This window comes from Micropterus salmoides, unplaced genomic scaffold, assembly GCF_014851395.1.
Source record: "Micropterus salmoides isolate LMB-PRFRI ecotype aquatic unplaced genomic scaffold, ASM1485139v1 Ms_hic_scaffold_5, whole genome shotgun sequence".
Classification (NCBI taxonomy): domain Eukaryota; kingdom Metazoa; phylum Chordata; class Actinopteri; order Centrarchiformes; family Centrarchidae; genus Micropterus; species Micropterus salmoides.
In genome coordinates this window covers 19,633,517-19,652,192 of record NW_024044237.1, presented here as the reverse complement: position 1 = coordinate 19,652,192, position 18,676 = coordinate 19,633,517, and the positions used below count along the sequence as shown (strand labels likewise).

At 41.7% G+C, this 18,676-nt stretch overlaps 3 protein-coding genes across 3 annotated transcripts; 1 reads left to right on the top strand and 2 right to left on the bottom strand.

The window, feature by feature from the left end:
* Positions 1–45: 45 nt before the first annotated feature.
* si:dkey-6i22.5 (polyamine-modulated factor 1) lies at positions 46–3,048 on the bottom strand. Its single transcript, XM_038699460.1, has 5 exons — positions 2,792–3,048; positions 2,082–2,187; positions 1,841–1,941; positions 991–1,186; positions 46–213 (listed from the first exon to the last, which is right to left on the bottom strand). The coding sequence occupies exons 1-5, from the start codon at positions 3,016–3,018 to the stop codon at positions 148–150; spliced, it is 696 nt and encodes a 231-aa protein (XP_038555388.1). The 5' UTR covers positions 3,019–3,048; the 3' UTR covers positions 46–147.
* Positions 3,049–3,163: 115 nt separating this feature from the next.
* Positions 3,164–6,818, top strand: tmx2a (thioredoxin-related transmembrane protein 2a). Its single transcript, XM_038699461.1, is given in 9 exon segments — positions 3,164–3,386; positions 3,500–3,560; positions 4,069–4,182; positions 4,599–4,674; positions 5,027–5,033; positions 5,115–5,218; positions 5,780–5,845; positions 5,999–6,128; positions 6,238–6,818. Coding segments are annotated over 9 exon segments (927 nt in total). The 5' UTR covers positions 3,164–3,197; the 3' UTR covers positions 6,418–6,818.
* Positions 6,819–6,846: 28 nt separating this feature from the next.
* zdhhc5b (zinc finger DHHC-type palmitoyltransferase 5b) lies at positions 6,847–17,558 on the bottom strand. Its single transcript, XM_038699454.1, is given in 12 exon segments — positions 6,847–9,002; positions 9,511–10,445; positions 11,271–11,377; positions 11,579–11,687; positions 13,519–13,651; positions 13,964–14,055; positions 14,176–14,278; positions 14,437–14,609; positions 15,110–15,225; positions 15,228–15,266; positions 15,463–15,584; positions 16,108–17,558. Coding segments are annotated over 12 exon segments (2,184 nt in total). The 5' UTR covers positions 16,257–17,558; the 3' UTR covers positions 6,847–8,896.
* Positions 17,559–18,676: the final 1,118 nt, after the last annotated feature.

The following is an 18,676-nucleotide window of genomic DNA, read 5'->3' as shown; positions in this document are numbered from 1 at the left end:
TGTATGTTGGCCCACACGGATGTAATCACGGAGATGACAAAACAATTTTTATTTCCAAGTTTTCAAGTTTATTTTCAGACAAAACAGACATAGTAAACAAAATCAATTATGTACAGTTGTGTTATTTGATATATCTGTAGATCAAGATTACACATCAAAGACATCAGCAGGGCAGAGAGAAGATGCCAGCCTTTCAAACTCTGTGACTGATGCCTAAAAGTTGAAGGACAAAAGAAAAACAACTGTTAACACTCAAGGCAAACTTCTATTTGATATATTAGACTCCTGCAAGATGAAAGGAGGTGGTGTTTTACGTCGATGATCCTTGGTGCTCAAACACAGTTAAGTTGGACACCGTTTACCAAAATTCAGACTTTTTATTTTAACGACGAAACCTCATCATCTTAATGATGCTTTGTACATTCTCCCCGGATGCAAATTCAAAAAATGCACTGCATAATATTCAGTGTGTAAATGCCTGTATATATGTATTTAAGTCATTGTATTGTTATAATTTATTTTATATGTTTCCATATTTTAATATACAATTAGTTCTGTGTGTGTAGCATGAAAGGACTACAAATTAAATTTTGTTATATAACCTTGTGCTGTATAATGACAAATAAACAACCTTATACCATGCTGTATACTGGTATGTCTACTTATATTTTGGTGCAAATTTTGGCCCCAGCTGTCAGACAGTGTTCTCCTACAAACAGTACAAATGCCAAAACAATGCTTTTTCTCCTTTCTTTTTCAATAATTAAAAAAAAGCATCCATCCATTTTCTGTATATCAAAGTTATCAAAACTTACACGAAATGTCAAATGTAGGTAAAATTGCAGGAATATGTTTTCTATGTATTATGTAATAGAGCTTTGGCGGATTCATCTCCAGATGACATCGACTGTCATAAATAAACTTTAGAGTAAAGACTCAAGAATTACTTAACACTTATTTGCACAATATGTTTTTTGATCTTCCACTCACCTTCCACTCATCAACAGCGGTAGAAATACGATGTTCAGTTTGAGCGATACTCTCTCTACCAGCCTGAACCTTCTGTGCTAGGGAAGCGTTCTCTACTTGAATCTTTTTTAGCTCCAGTCGCATGTAGGCTTCTTGCTTCTGATAGTATGGCATCAAAAAGCTGCAAAGGTCGTGGTCGGGAACACCACTCGGCCGCCTATCAGAACAAGTGAGATGGTAAAGGATTAAAATGTTTAGTATTTTAATCATGTAGCAAAATAGAAATATTACAGTGGTGATATACAGTGCAGTGAAGAAAGGAAATGTACCTGTATCACAGGTCCTATAGTGAGACACAAGAGTGTAAAGTAGAGTGTAGCCAGACAATTAGATGTTCCTTAATGATTAACATAACAATCCCGAAGCAAATTATTGGTACGGTTACCCAACAACTGCCCACAAAGTAGCCTTCTGTATCTACTTTGAAGAGTTCTGGAAATTTCCACGATGAGTAAGTTGAATATTTTCAGTTAAATATTTGAATATCATAAAACACTTTTATTATTCAGTTCATTAAATGAGACAGGGGTGGAAAAAATCTCAAAAGTTTGCATTCAGAAACATACAAAATGTGCGGATTTGCTATATATGGCAAGAAAATTAACTTACTACTCGCGTGTTGTTACAGTCTATTTGAATTAGTAGTGGTAATGGAAGCTGGTGGAAGTCAGGATTCAGATATTTACAAAGAGGGGAAAGTGTTTCACAGGGAAACTAAGCATTTATAACTTGACGTAACCAGTAGAACATTTCAGAGGAGAGAAAGAAGAAGATGCTTGAAGGTGAATAATTTTTAATGCTGTTTACTGACCATGCAGCCTCTGGATTGTTCTTGGCAGCACTCTCCAGTCTGTCCAGCTCATTCAGTTTGAACTCTAACCGGCCTTCTTCAATCAATCTGCTGATGTCCTCCTTCATATATACAGACACAGGCATTTATGTAAACAAGTCAAAATAAAGGCAGGTAGAACAGTGCATGCATACTGCATACAAGGCAGTGAACATCCATTGGTTGTTTTTCATATGTGGTATTAATGTGATGTGCAGCACACCTGTATAGTCCTCCGCAACTCCTCTATGAACTGCTTGTGAATGCTCTCCATCCTCTGAGGGTTCTTCTTGTACAGTGGACGAAATGTGCTGGCAAATCTGTTAAAACTGTGGGTGAACGCAGTGTCAACCAAAAGTGCAGTGAAGTGGGCCTTTTCCCATAATACCAACCTTTTTCTCAGTGACCTAATCTAGTAATGAAATGATTATTTGATTAATCTCGAAGTTGATCAATAGAACAGTAATTGATGACAACAGTTTTGACTATTGAGGAATTGTTCAGTCACTTAAGAAGAGAAAAGACCAAATACCATTTAAAGCATCTCAAAAGTGAGTATTTGCTACTTTAGTGGTGCTGGACTGGTAGTTGGACAAACAAGAAGGCGTCACCTCGGGCTCTGGGATCTTAAGATGGACATTTTATATCTAAACTAAAATCTACTGATTAACACAAAAATCACTGAGTATTATTCACGTTAAACAACATTCATTAAATTAGGCAAATCTTTTCAACAAGGTCTGGCTTGTGCATTTCCTATGTGTCAATGAATGCTGCAGTCAGGATCATCTTTACATTTATGTTGAGTGCCAGCTTGATACCGTTTGAACCGTTGACTCACCCCAACGATGATCAATAACACGATAACTACAAACGGGGACTGCTGCATACAGGTCTTTCAGAGAGATTACAGAAAATGACACGTTAAGTTACCTGGCATGCTCGATGAACTTTTCCAGGCTCTTCTGCATCACTTTGTCGAACAACTTCAGCCGGTTATACCGACCTTCCGTCTCCTCGGACGGCTTACTAACTGTTTCACGGTTTGACATCTGTGAGGAAATGTCGCCTGTAGCTTCTTTAGTCTGATTTTCAACAGAGTCTTTCACGCATATGTTACCAACAGACTCCTTTTGTGTTGCTATTTCGCTTTCCTCCATTTTTTTCAGCTTCCTCTATTTACGTTTTGCAGTGCCGCCAAATCTACGGCGAGTCGCTGCGCCCATAAACTACGAAATCGATTTGTTTGGCGCAGGCGTAGTTTGATCAAGCTACCACGTTCAGTTACTTCAGCTGTCACTCCTTCTCAAACCCCCTCTTGACTGTCGCGTCTGCCAAGATGGGTCTTATCACAGGACTCTGTACTTTCTTGTACCATTTACCTCAGATATACAAATGGCTGCTGAAGCCGTATTATATCACTTCGTTCTTCATGACCGTCGCCTTCCTGGTGGTCCGAAAGGCTCCAGGTCTGTGCGATCACCTGGCGACCGAGCGTGAGGACGGCAACTCCTGCGACTTTGACTGGGTGAGCATGGTGGGGACAGGGTTGCCCTGCACTGCTGCCTGGTGCTAAATATGGTGGGGCTGTGTTGGCTGCTTTATGATGACTTAGCTAATTTACTATGTTTTGTTTCACAGAGAGAAATGGAAATACTCATGTTTCTCAGCGCAATAGTGATGATGAAGAACAGGAGAGCGAGTGAGTAACCCCCACCCCTACACACACACACACACACACACATTTGTCTATGTGTAAACCAATATGACATGTTAAGTGTTTGTTTACATTAAACAGTCACAAGGGGGCTATGCATCAAGGCATTGATGCCCAATTTGGGAGCAGGGAACCACCGAGCTTTATTGACCCATAAAATTAATGGATCTCCTTATTAAACCTCATCCTTAACCTAAACTGTAAACACTGGTTGTTCAACATCATATCTAACAACAAGGGCATAGGTATCCTATAATGAGTAACTGTTAAACTACAACCCAATAGGTATTGTGACCTAATGTGTAACTGTTTCAAATCCTTCACCTGAAGCCCTGAATCCAAGCCACATTCAGGTGCTGTGTAAACTTTGCTTTGTTGTGTAAACATTACTCAGTGTTAATCCTGCCTTCTTCTGACCTTGAATCAACTGCTTGAAGTTTTTTTTTTCCTCTGGTGCATTCATTGTTCCTCCTCTTTTCTCTCTCTCTCTCAGTCACAATGGAGCAGCACATAGGCAACCTGTTCCTGTTCAGTAAAGTGGCCAACACCATCCTCTTCTTCAGGCTGGACATTCGGCTCGGCATCATTTACCTCGCATTGTGTGTCGGTCAGTGGCCTTGTTACAAATACTGCCCCACTCATGACTAAATGTGAGTTATGGGAAGGGATATTTGTGGACAACCGTCTTCCATCAAGAAGGACAAATTACAAGTGTTTCTAACAAACAGCAGGGTACCAGCCCCATTACCTTCACCACAAAATGGTGAAATTAAAATGTGTCTTTTGCTGTTAAACAACGGCACTATAGATGCAGGTATCCCTATTCCACTGAGGCATTGTGGATGTGCACGCAACCTACCCTTGCGTCTTCAAACAATGCTTGCAATGCAATGGTTTTACAGTAAATTTATTAACCTAAACTGACATTTTCATAGCTTTGGAAAATGTAAAACACACATTTAGCCATTGTTTTCATCCTCTGGGAAACTATGTAACATGTACCTATCTATCTCTTGGCTCCAGCATTCGTCATGACCTGTAAGCCACCTCTCTACATGGGCCCCGAGTACATCAAGTACTTCAGTGACAAACCATAGATGTGAGTGTTACACAGACCATGCTGTATTGCATTGTTTAAATTCTTGTATATTAATTTTATGGTTAAGACGACCATTTGGATGTCCTCTGATGTTAAGTTAAAAACTCAACATATCAAAAAACAACACAACAGGTGGGAATGACCACGTGGTAGTATTTATATGCATTATAATAACGTAAAATGGGAGTGTCTTAGGTTGTTTTCTTTTTGTGCTAATCAATTGCACAATGCAAAATTTTTTAGCATTTCAGTGTCCATCTAACATGGAAGTCCCATCATAATTGCAGTATCCAAGTTAAAATTCTAAAATGTTAAATACTATGTCAGGCATTTTAAATTGAAATAAAATAAGTGATGATGTCCTCCAGTCCTGAAAGTGAGAAGGAGATCTACACCTGTGGAATCTGCCCTAATCTAATGTTGTGTTGGATCATTAGGAGGAGCTGCAGAGAGACAGTCGTGTCACCTGGATTGTTGAATTCTACGCCAACTGGTCCTCCGAGTGCCAGTCTTTTGCTCCCGTTTTTGCCGACCTTTCTCTCAAGTAAGAGTAAATGCAGGCCTTCTGTTCCCCAGGCTCCCCCCTTAAGTAAATTTGTCATCATTGGCTGAGCTGCGTTCATGCAAGACAAAATTCTGGACGAACAGACACTTTTGACTATAAATCTACAAATCAGCAGTCACCTGCTACTCAAATAAGCAACCATGATGTATATGTACTGTGTAGAAAGTATTCTGCTTGAAGATGCTAAACCTTGATTAATACATTTTTTGAATCTAAGCATTTTATATGCTTTTATTAGAATTCATGGCTGTTCTACATTCACTGTAAATCAATGGTCTTGGATGTCTTGGATATGAATTTACCAGCTACAGACACTGGTGTCATGCATTCGATGGAAGATAACTCCTTTTCTGTATTCCATGCTGTATTTCTGTCCATATTTTACATTTTTAAAGTTTAGGTTTTAATAAAAATAAGCAGGTTAAGTTCTCTTTTTAGATGCATTGAATCTAATCAAAATCACATTGTCAGACTAGACTGCCGTGTTTGCTTAAATGCAAAGGCTTAAATGTCTGATGGATCTTCCCCTGCATACTGCAGGTACAACTGTGCTGCACTCCGGTTTGGGAAGGTGGACATTGGACGCTATGGAGAGGTTTCAGAGAGGTCAGTCATTTTCTCCGCTCTGCGCCTGTCTTGAATGATACAGTAGTAGTTTTAATGTCACAGTATTTTTTGTTCATGCTTTCCACAAATTCCTTATTTTGACAGATTCTCTGAGCACATGCATTGACTGTCCCATGAAATCTTTCTGAACAGGTACAAGGTTAGTACTTCCCCTCTGGCTAAGCAGCTGCCCTCACTGGTGCTTTTCCAAGGAGGGCGGGAAATAATGAGACGTCCAATGGTTGACAGTAAAAGGAGAGCTGTATCTTGGACCTTCAATGAGGTAAGTCTAGTCTGTAACAAACATGTTCAGTATGTACAGAGTAGGTGTTGCTCGCAGCAGCCTCACATTCACACATAAGACGCTAATATGAAGCTTATTTCATCCTTAGGAGAACATAATCCGAGAGTTTAACCTCAACGAGCTCTTCCAAAAATCCAAGAAGCTGAGCAAAGGTTGTGATTTCCATGAAAAGGAACAGAATGGCTCTCAGCCAGAGGAGGGCAGCGATGAGCTACCTCCGGGAACCAACAACCCAGCGCTGCCCACGGAGAGCAAGAAAGACCAGTGAAGGGGACAATTCTGAGGGGCTGCATGACGTCTTTCCTTTTCTTCCAACATTGCTACGCCTCACGTAGAGGAAAATAGGTTCAACCAATACACTAAGTCGTTCCTGTGACTAATAAATACCCCAAAAAGCTGGACCACAGTTCCTGGTCTGACTGGGGATGATGCAGTGTGGTTTGAGTGCAGCCATGTAAAAGAAATGCAATGATTTGGGGATATTTTATTACAGCCATTAAGTTATTTAAGAACAAATGCCTTTTTTTAATGATTGCTTTTTGGGCTGCTTTCAGCACCGTCACGGTGTGTAAACTTTTGCTTCCTGTATTTTGCAACCAGTATGTTTACTTATGTCTCGTATTTCAAAACCAAAGAAACTGAAATAAATAAAAAAAATAAGTGTGCACAGATTCATGATGCATTCGGTTTTTCATCAGTTTGACCTTTTTATTCTGAGAAGACATCTTTTTAAAAATTCTTTATAAGGCCATTTTGGAAATGTCTTTAATGTACTCGTTACAGATATTCGTGAAACTCGTTCCATTCATCATAGCCCACAATGGCGATGTTTTATCTCCCAAAGAAGTATACCTACTATACTCACATAGTAAAATTGTTCAGTGGCCAACATCCTTGGCAGGCTGCTTGTGCCATTAATGATGCTTCTTTTCTTGTTACTACCCACTCATGAACCGGGTGGGCATTTGACAGTATTCTCACAAGTACACACGCCAGTGAAGCATTCGGCACGAAAACAAAAATCCACATGCACACCAAAGACATAGCCTGGGAGGGTTGAAAACTCGTAACATAGTCGCTTGGGTTGAACAATGATACTTGTGTGCTTCAAGCGTGTACTTTCCACAAAAGACACGCTACATTCAGCCAGCTTTGACATTCTACTGCAAACACCGCTGTGGGCCTTGATAGAAAAATAATCAAATAAATAAAACCTCTACTGTAATGCCCCATCGTGAAAGAAAAACTCGCATACACCTCCCTTCCCCTAATTACTCCTTTTTCAACATGGCTGTGTACAAAAAAAAAAAATTGTACTTTGACAGAAGTTTTTTTTAATGAGCAAGTTAATCAAAAACTGTAATATGCCTTACATTTCTTCCCCTCAGTGTAAAAAATAAAAACCCAATAGAAAAAATTTAAATGCAGTTGACTATGAATGGTCTCAAGGCAAAAAAAAGTATCCAATTGCAAACCAGCCTCTCCTTAAAAATCTATTCAGTGGCGTATTGCATTTACAATTTCATGTTGTTGTTTTTTTTCATAAAAGAACAAGAACAAACCGGTAGAGACTGGTTTAAAATTTTGTCCAAAACTACATGGTTATCTTGTCTAGTGAAATAAATAAGCCCTTCCCTCACTGCCCCTATTTGTCTGGCCATCAGTTAAAGGTACAAGGATTCTGCTCGCATCTGGATTGACTGAAAAGAAAAAAAGAAAACACCAAAAAGACATACATTGACCTTAAAGCTACCAACAGATTTTGCATAATGTCTCTAGCATAAACATTACAAGCGTACATTCCACAAAGATGCTTGTGCTGCAGTTGTGATTCAGAATTTCTTTGTGGCTTTCCAAAAAAATAAAAATAAAATAAAAATTAAGCTCAATTATTTGCCACTTCAGCGGTCCACCAAAGGATCATCCTTCTCTTTGGACGATGTCAAATCCAGCAAGAGCTCACGAGAGGCTGATGCAGCCATTAAATATAAACAGGCAACTCATTTGAAATCGCTTTCATGAATAATTACAAACAGTCCATCTGCCACCGTTATCAATAGTCATCTTCAATACCTGACAATTTGATTCAATAATAATCTGCAAGATTTTATACATTGGTATAAAACAATATTTAAAAAAAAGATTTATAAAACTAAAATGACACCGTGTTTACAGGTTGGACTCTTCTCTCCATGACTCTCATTGATAAACAAGTTGTGTGGTCCATGCAGACAGAGGAGAAAACGTTTCTATTGGTCAACAGTCCTAAATCCTCCCTCTGAAAATTCTACATCCACTGGATAAAGGCCATCCTTTCCTTAAGTGTTGGACACTGTGGTCAATACTCTGTGTGCTAATGTACCAAAGTAAAACAGCAAATCATTAAATTGCTATGCATGATCTATAGACATATCTGTACCCAGCGGTGATCATACAGTTACATCAGTCTATGGCTCACAAAGAGGCTAAATGGAGACAAACTGTTCCTGTGAAAAATTAACCAGTGTCTCCTTTTAACTCTTTGTTGAAATCTGAAAGGCTAGCAGAGAAGAATGGCCAGTGGCTTTACAAAGATAACAAAGTGAGTACCAGATAGGCCGGCTCCTTTAGTCCGTTGCTGCGGAGAACAGTCATGTTTCAGGGGCCTGCGGTCATGAATAATATCCAGCTCAGGTAAGAGACAAGTGGAAGTAGTCCAGTGACTTTTTCCCCACTCCTCGTGATAGACCATGAAGGCTGTCCATCACTCAAACTGATATCTCGTAAGTGGTCCCTCCGACGCCAGTCACCTTCTTCACCCCGCCGGCTGGTTTGGATGTGGTGTGATTGGCCAACACTGGGCGAGAGGTTGATCTGATTGGACAGGCCGGGGGAGGGGTGGTGGGGGGTGCAGATTAGGGATGAGGACAGGGGATAAATGGATGTGGAGGTGAGTAGTTCTACTTCAAATACAACAACAAACAAGCGCAAACAGCGATGTTTCTCTATCATTGATCTTGTAAGGCATTTGGTAACTATACTAAGTGAGAAAAAGACAAGGACAGAAAAGGCTACAGGACAGAAGTAAAGAGCAGCATGGTAAAGCATGCTTTCACAGAGCTAAACACATACTAGCATGCTGTTAACACTAATGCACACATTCCACCAACTGAGCCAATACAACTTCCATACACACGTCCAACTGGAAAACACTAAACAAGCAAAAGACTGACTGTAAACTGTGAAGGAGGAAAAGGAAGACTCACACAGATCAGGGAGGAAGAGCAGGGCTGACACAAACCAGGGAGGAAGAAGAAGAGGATTAGAAGAAAAAGGAGGAGGAGTAGCAGGCTGAGAGATCTGGCGACGGATCACTACTCACTGTGGAGCCTGTTGCCCTCCTCCAGCTGCTCCCCCTCCCAGCACAGTGCCACCTCCTGTGGGCCGAGTCTTGTGCTGAGGCCTTGCCTCCCCAATGTATGACTGGGACTTGCCGAGGGAGAGGCCGCGAGGTGGCGGGGAGACAGGGGGCTCTAGTGAGCGAGCCCCAGGGGAAGAGGATGAGGAGGAAGGGTTACGAGAGGCTCGGGAAGAGGAGTCCTGGTTATGCTGGAGCAGGTGCTGGATCTCAGGAAGCCCAGAGGAGGCGGGAGGGGGCGGGCTGACGGCACGCAGGTAAGCCCTGTGGGGGGAGGAGAAAGTGACAGAGCCCTGGAGCAGCTGCCCCTCCCTCTGCTGGGCAAACTGAGCTGAGAGGAAGGGCGACGTGTAGCCCTGCAGCCGGGTACTGGGTGACACCACCTCAGGCTGGCCTGTTATAGTCGCTGAGGGAAACGGAGCATGAGGCTTCTGTGGCGACAGCTCGTGGGCCGCTGACTCGAACTCTGGGCTCTCGGATGGCGTCAGCAGGCTGTCATAGGACAGGCTGCCATTCCGAGGCGTCTGATTTGCCAGGCTTTTGTAGCTGGTGTCTGTGGTCCCTTCTGAGTGGAGCGTCGCCAGCGGATTATGTGCCGTCTGCGCTGAGCGCAGGCTGGAGGAGCGGGAGCCACCAGTAGACAGGACCAGAGAGGATGGGTAGGAGGTGTAGGAACGCCCAGTCAGGGAGTAACCTGACATGCCCCCTGATATCCCCCCAGCAGTCCCGCCAGGGCCTCCGGGGCCCTCACCCCTCTCCCCTCCCCCTCTGCGCGCCCCTACACCTCCCCCCACCACAGTGGCCCCATCCAGGCTGCTCGGCTCCGAACGGTAGCTAGGCTGGTGGCTGGACTGGAGGATGGAGGGAGATGGAGAGTCAAGACTCTCCCCGCGGATCATCTGATGAAAAGCGAGAGAAAGAGAACACACCAAAGGTAGAGAGGGGGACAGGGAAAGAAAAAGTGTGATGAATATGAAAATCACCATATTACCTCAGGAATAAATAACATAGCACAAAACAAGTTTTCTACAGATTTTAACAGGGAAAAAAAGAGTGGTGGGGAGAAATTGGATGCTTGACCGGTGCTCTAATCCATCATCACACTACTGGATTGGAAACATTGACTGGCTTGAACAAGCACTGACACTGCATGTCAAAGACTGTGTGTGTTAACATAAATGGAAATAAAAATACATACAGTACATGAACACCACATTCCAGTCAATGCAGTCTCAGGGGAAAAGGATAGATCCACTCAAACACACATAAACAGCCAAAGGGATAGACACACACACAGATGACACTAGCTGAGACTTACTGATCGACCGAGGGCCACTGAATGATCAATTTAAAGTAAAAACAAAAAAAAAGAGGGGCATGGTATTAACCACAAAGGAAATTAGAAGGGGCGGGGCATATCAGCCACCAGACCATCTGTGACTGAAATATATGGGATATTGTTTATTCTGTTCTCTTTACTTCTTTGTGTGCAATAAGGTAAACCACATTCCTGTGTGTTTTACAAATGCTAAAACAAGCTTGCTATGTAATAATCAGCAAGGCTGTGGGTATTTAAAAGAATAGATTTAGATTTACATCTGTCTTACATGTAAATCATGCGGTTAACTTCCTTTAATACTATGAATATACAGTACCTACATCATGTTATGTAAATAGTTATACCCAGTACCTTGAGGTCTGTGTAAGTGTAAATGGACATGTACCTTGTTGGGGTGTGTGAGGGCTGTGTGGTTCCTTCCTGGGCTGCTGTAGGCTGGTCGGTACTTGTACATTGACGGTGTAGTTGGAGCTTCAGTCAACAAGCTGCTCTCTGATTGGCAAGAAACCAAAAGTGAAATTTGAAAGAGGCGTGTGTGTGATTAGAAGACAAACATTCAGCTATTTACATAAGAGGTAATACACTTCAAGAACCTGGGTTGCACTTGATAGTCAACACAGAGATGGTTATATGTCAGGTGATATACCTGCAACTAGTTTCACTTATGTGTTTTTGTGTGTGTCCCTGTCTCACCCTCTGTGTCAGCACGGGGCAGGCCAGGGTAACGAAGTTCTGGCTTTGGAGGAGGTGGAGGCTCTGCATCAGCTGACTGGCTCTCCATCTGATCTAGACTGCTCTTGGACTGGAAAAGACACACAGACATATAGTTTTAGTTCGTGTTCAGACTTAACAATTGAAAACAAACCCTGCCTGACACAGCAGGCTACAGTGAGAAAAAAAAGTGCAGCAACACAATGCAATACAAAATAAGTTGGCCAATCAAATGACTGCAACGCACATTGCAGGTAGATTACTTTTTAACTTGAGCAGTATTGTTTACCTTATAATTTATTGAACGGAGGATAGAACAGTTGTTGCTATAATAACTTCTTGATGTATGAAGTCCTGTTTCATACACCAGTGTTCCCGGTTTTGACATCTGATCTGATCATCTGAACTTTTAAACTCACTGATGTTGAAGTCTGAACGCCCACTTACAACCTGATCAGTGAGTAGCTTTTGCAGTGAGAAGCGTCTTTTTCTAGTTGTTTTCTGTAAGCAGTAAGAGTTTTGCACGGTGCTAATGCTCCCTGAGTGTCTCATGTTTTAGACACTCGGAGCGCCTCATCTTTTTGCAGGAGAGCTCTCAACGACTCATATCAGAGTCAGCGCAGAAAAGCGCCAAATGTCATTTGGCCCCCCCCCCAAGGCAGTGTGATGCACTTCTGTCTGATCGGGGCCTAAAGCAACTGTTAACACGTGGTAGGCTTTTCTGGTATTGTATTATACTCTTATTTAGTGCGTGGGTGGTGCTTCAGAAAGAAAAAATAATAATAATCATCAACATCAACCACATTAACACAAAAATTTCACACCAAATGCAGCCAATTTTGTTTTCACATATTGGGAAGGATGGGAAGACATGTTTATCATCTGTCCAGAGTCCTACATGGTCCCAGTTTTACAAACCTGCCGCACACATGCAAAGGACAGCATTGGAACCAATCCATTAGGTACAATTATCTCTAAATCAATTCCTGCTCCAACCTGGCCTTAAGTATTAATATGAGATTCACAACCCTCCATTTTTCAGTGTCTCATTTCAACTTCTGTTTCCTCCTTCTCAGACCTTTTCAAAACTGTGTAATATTACACCAAGCTAGCACAGCAGGGATACCTTCATTTATTATTTTAATTTTCCGATACAACAGCAGGATTTAACTGTGAACTGACTTTGTGGGCTTCTCTGACACTGGTGAGTTGTTTTGAAAAATTTAAATTTTATACATTATCATCATTTGTAGAATAGCAGCATGCTAGCAAATCTCCAAAGCCCAGGTTTTAACTTTTTTCGGTCAGGACAGCTGGATAAATAAGGATAAAGAGATGAGTTTTTTTCAAATATGGAGAGCTGTTGGAATTGTTATTTCATCGATTTTAACTATAGTTTGCCGGTATCCATGCTAGCTGCTGCTGCATGGATATACGCTGCATCAGCTGCCTGTTCACCTTTCTGTGTTGCTTTTTACCTTGCAGTATTTCAACATGAATAGAAAAGCAAAGAATCACGCTCAAAAACGATCTGGCAATATATTAATGTGAAATAAATCTTACAAAATAGATAAATAGAAAATAATAAGCTTAATTTGGAGACCACCAAAATTTTATTTGGACATTTTAGGAAGGGTTCTAGGTATTAATTAGAGTGTCCAGGATCACCAGTATTTCACACACACACTGCTCTTATTGTTCTTTATTGTTAACCAGAGGAGCCGTGAAACCAATTCAAAACAAAGAAATTCTTCCAAACAACAATTTTCTGCAACAATGTATACAGTCAAACATACAGAATATCCTAAAAAAGTTTATTAACATGAGGACACATAAGAATGTCTGTGGAGTACCTACATCCAAACTTCCACATGTAGACTGCTTGTTATTTGTTGATGTTTGTTGGATTCAGTATCACTCACCCTGGTGCTGTGTCGGTCATTCTGGATCCCATTGTCCAGGACTTTGGCTTCTAGCTGGGCCTCAGTGAGAGGCGGTCTCAGAAATGGTGGCTGTACTTCCACTGCCTGAGGGCTCCGCCACCGGCCCATGTATCTGTCAGAGGAACATATAGTACATTTCCATCCTGATTAAAATGATACAAGCTTTAAACAACAGGCTTGGCAATATGTTTGTCTCTACAGACCAACACAATCGAACACCAAAAAACACTCTCACTGAAAGCTTGTGCTCACATAGTATACTCCATTAACTATACAGACTAGTGAGAATAATAAAACAGGAGGGTGGAAAAGTGGAAGGGGAGAGAGAGCAATGGAAGGAAAAGTGGGAAAAGAATAATTGTAGAGCAGAGTGCTAAAAGGAGGGCAGAAAACAGATGGGTGCTGAGGAAAGAGGTAGGCTGACCTGGGGGCCTGCGAACTGCAAAGCACATGTGAAATATTCCTCAAGCAGCCATTGGTGAAAGGGTTAACGCCTCCCCGAAACTTCCCTGTCACCTACAGTGAGAGGGAGGAAGAGAGAAAAGCATTCCGGCTCACCAACTTTAATAAAAATAAAACCAAAGAAAAATCTCTTGATTCAATGAATTCAATGTGATGACCAGCTCTTGTATGTACCTGTTCATTTGTGGTCCTGCCGCGTGCCACTAACACTATGTGGAACCCAGTGAGGCCAGCGACAGGGACAAAAAACAGACCAGCCACACACATTACAGCCATACTGGGAGGAGAGAGTCAAGAAGATCACAACAAATCCAGCAAAAAAAGGAAATAAAAACAAACACTAGGCTAAAAATCACAGCACAAAAAAAAGGGATAACAAAGTCCTGTAATTTGTCCCTCATCTTTAAAAACTGCAATGAGACAAGTGAAGGATACGTAACAGCAGCATGTGGTGTGTCCAGCTGCTGGCGGTGGTGCAGCACATAAACCAAGCCAAAGCCAAATACGTTCATGATGTGGGTGGTGAGTGACAGCAGGAAGAGGAAGAAATGGCGATAATTCCTCCGACCAATGCAGTTGTTCACCCAAGGACAGTGGTGGTCGAAATCCTGAGAGAGCATGGGGTCAAAAGGACAGGAAGGTGGAAAATAATGACAATAAGCACCAACTACAGCACATCAAAATCAGATGCCCAGTCGATTTCAACCTCCCAATCTTACACTTGGAAAACTAAGAATAGGACAGATCTAGGTTGAGCTACCAAGTCACACAGGAGGTAAAAGGCTCACTGTAAAATTAGGACTTGCTATTAAAACTAAACACACACACACACACACACACACTTAATGAAAATTCATCTAAGTAGCATTTTCAGACTTAATGCTGTTCAGACTTGGTTACACAAAGCCAAGGATGTGCTGTAAAAGTTCCACAAACATTCAATCAATAAATGAAAAAGCCTGTATAATCACACACTGTCACCCTGTTACACCCAATTCCCCTGTATAACTTTCATTCATATTTGTATTATGGTGTGAAATAAATAATTAAAATGTATCTATTTTGGAGTCACAATACAACAAGCCCATGATAGTGTTTGTGTGTGTACCTCCACACAGTTGTCACAGACTGAGCAGTGAGAGCAGCGCGGCGGGCGGTAGAAGCGGCAGGTTGAGCACCACTTCATGCGCACCTGGATGCCTTTGATCTCCACTGTCTTATAAGCGGAGCTCGGAAATCGTCCTCTTTATCCTCATCCTCCTCCGCTAAAGACAACAAACACATAAACTGAGGCTGTACCAACATCGTGATACCTCGGCATCATGCCGTACTATAATTATTACTAGTTGGTTATGGTCATTGTGTCATGTACTCAAAAGCATTACATATGCGTCATTAGTACACGATAACTAACTTTCTAGGGCAAAGACTTGCATACCAACACGGTTCACGCGTGTTTACCTCTGGGGAAGACTCCGGGGTCCATGAAAGTTGCCATGCAGAAGTTGGCAAGGGTGAAGAGGAAGATCACAGCAACGTAGATGGGAATGACAAAGGAAAAATACTCTGACAACCACGGACACCTGGACATTACAAAGAAAGGACAGAAACAAAATTACAGTTTGACATTATTGCCATAACTACCTGTCTTTCAAAGTCTGACATATTATCTTGGTCTAATCAAGACGGAAACAGCAGCAGATATTATACAAGCAGACTGGAATCCCTGCACTTGCTGGCAAGAAAGAGATGTGAAAAAATGAGCAAGTAACACTCCACGCACAACCAACACCGCTGATAAGCCTTTGTGGAAGGCAATTTACTCCCAAACAGCTCCAGTGAAGCTGTTCAGAGGCCAGAAATAGAAGACAGTGATTGAAAATGGGGAGCTCCCGTGTGGGACTGTGAGACTGTGTGAATGCATGTGTTGCTAAAAAAAAGGGGCAAGTTTTTTAAGTTAAATAAACAACAAAATTAACAGGACGTCTTGAGATAAAACATAATGCATGGGGACATTTACATATGCGGTTAGTAAACACAAATATGTATAAACATAATGGACCCTTTGCACCACGTTTGCAATATGTACGAGAATGAGATACTTACGTGAAGCAGAAGAAGAGCGTGGTGGATCCGACAAGAAAGGTGGTGGCTGCAGACACCGGGACATATCGGCTGGGTCGAAACGGACGGGGAGGAGCAGTAGCAGGGACACCTACTCCTCCCCCAACCCCCCCACTACTGAAGCCCGGCATCAGAAAAAAAAGACAGGGGAGGAAGACAGAGAGAGGTAGATATCTACTGTCTACCCACTGTAAAGGATGCTTTACTGGTCAAAATGGCAAATATGGTGTTTGCTTGGGAGGAGAGGCCATAACTACAGACTGGAAAATAAAACAAACTCTATGCAAACATGAGGAATTCTCTGTGTCCAGACACTAAATGTCTCTCAGCACTAATACAATCACTGAAAAAAAGAGGGGTTATTTTTATTTAACAATATACAACTCTACTTGCATGTGTTCACCTTGTTGTAAATATTTAATTTGAGTGCATAATCTTAATAGAGGTTTATAAAAGCACAACTACACAAGAGCAATGTGGTACAAAAATATGCGTAGGTAATTCATAAATATTTTTGTATGGCTTTAATGTAACTGTATTTGGTGCGACAATATAAATAAATCTAATCTTAAGCTGCTCCCTGGCACCAGTGCAACCGTAATGCTGCTGTGTATGTACACAAAAGCACAGACACTCTCACACGGACTTAAAGTGGAGCAATCTAGGTCTCTCTCCACTCCTGAAACTCAGTGTTTACATTAATGCTAGTCACTGTGATTGAATTCTGATTATGCCTCTCAGAGAAAATTAATATAAAAAGAAAATAAGACCAGGAAAAAAATTAAAGAGGTAGTGGGTGGATAGCCAGCAGGCCGAGAGCAGAAGCGCATAGGAGAACAGGCAGAGGATTGAGCGCGGCAGCTGCTGATGACTTCTGTGATTGTTCCACAAGGGCTTATTTAGGCACTGGGTGGGTGGAAGAAACTGAGGATGGCGGCAGGAGGGACAGTTCCAGCGTTTCAAACTAAGTCAGCAGGGGAAAACAACTAAACAAACAAATTCACTTTTAAACCAGTTGCAAGAAGCTGCTTAACATCAAACAAAAGTCCAGCTGGATTAAATTTTTTCTTGCTTAAAAAGTTTTTAAAAAAATGATGTCTAGCCTTGCCTTTACAAGTAAAATAGCTCAAATAGCCAAGCAGAGTCCCCTGGATCTTTGGAGATCCCCGCCTTCAGTCTTTGTGTGAATACGGGGACAAAATCAACTCATTCCAAAAAGAAGCCCTGTGTATGTCACCGAGGTGTCACCACACTTGGCCGTGTCGGGGTGTAGAGACCTCTCCCACCTCCAAATTCTGTGCAAATGGACCTCTTTTCCCATTTTGCATCTTTTAAATAAAGCCATGCGCAGCAGTAGAGTTACATAGTCTGATGCATTTTAGTCCTTTTTTCCTCTTTCACCTGCTGGCACTGTGGGTAAGTTGTTGGGCACCCTTTAAAAAAAAAAAAAAGAAGAAGAAGAAAGTATTACACTATCAGTGGACAAAACCTAAGAAGACAAAAACAAATATTGCAAATAATTAGATCATAATCAATTAGATTATTGACTATTTTGATAATCAATACATTCCCTAGCTACCCATCCCGTAGTTCAGGTTTTCAACTGTTGGTTGAATAGCAAAGCCAATTTGAACATTTACATTTACTCATTTAGCTGACACTTTTATCCAAAGCGACTTACAATTGCTATATGTGAGAGGACACACTGGAGCAATTAGGGGTTAAGTGTCTTGCTCAGGAGAGGTGGATGCGTCGAAGTGGGAATCGAACCCTTGTCTCCCACACCAAAGGCATGGGTTATCCACTGCACCACTATGTTCACGATTCATTGAAAAAATGTGTGGCAGATTCAATCATTACATAAATAGCTGGGGCCATGTTTCATTTTGCACGTTTAAACTTCATTTTCTAAAGTTGATTTCCTTGTTAGGTTAAAAAAACAGCCTTATGTGAGAGAGAGCAGAGGTTTCACAACAGTCAGGCTGACTAAGCAGCTTCTTACTATCTACTGTGCGAGTACGTATTTCTCACTATTGCTTATCAAACAGAGCTGTTCAACAGACAGCTGTCACCCTCAGTTAGTCGAACTGAACACCTCCCACTACTGGAAAACCATGGAGATAACGATCTGTGTAGAGGGTGCCCGCCTTTGACACATACATCAGGCTAATTACCCTCATCTCCAGGTGAAAAACTACCCCGTGCGGTGTGAACACACTGGAAACCGATCAGGAGTAACAGTGTAATCTGATAGTTTGGACACACCCCTCTTCTCAACAATCACCAATTCTAAACAAAATACAGAACTTGGGCCGAGGCTGAGTGTCTGTTGTTAGTCATCTCATCTGCCCCACAACAAATCTCGCCCCCCCTCCCGACTATAATGGATGTTAATCCTAAAATCTCCGTGTCGAGCCCTGTCTGTCATGTCACCGCAACAATCTGCAGCTCGAGAGCAACATTATTAAGTGGCCGATCAAGCAAATTTTATCAATTTTCCGAGCAATTATGACACACTGATAGTTGCTATCTCATGTCTTAATTACGATTA

What these genes read in the sequence shown, in the direction of transcription:
- si:dkey-6i22.5 (XM_038699460.1), bottom strand. Translation starts at nt 3,018, where the DNA reads ATGGAGGAAAGCGAAATAGCAACACAAAAGGAGTCTGTTGGTAACATA. An exon ending in AGTTGCGGAGGACTATACAG is followed by an intron (nt 1,942 to 2,081) that starts GTGTGCTGCACA and finishes GTATATATGAAG; the next exon opens with GAGGACATCAGCAGATTGAT. An exon ending in AACAATCCAGAGGCTGCATG is followed by an intron (nt 1,187 to 1,840) that starts GTCAGTAAACAG and finishes TTGTTCTGATAG; the next exon opens with GCGGCCGAGTGGTGTTCCCG.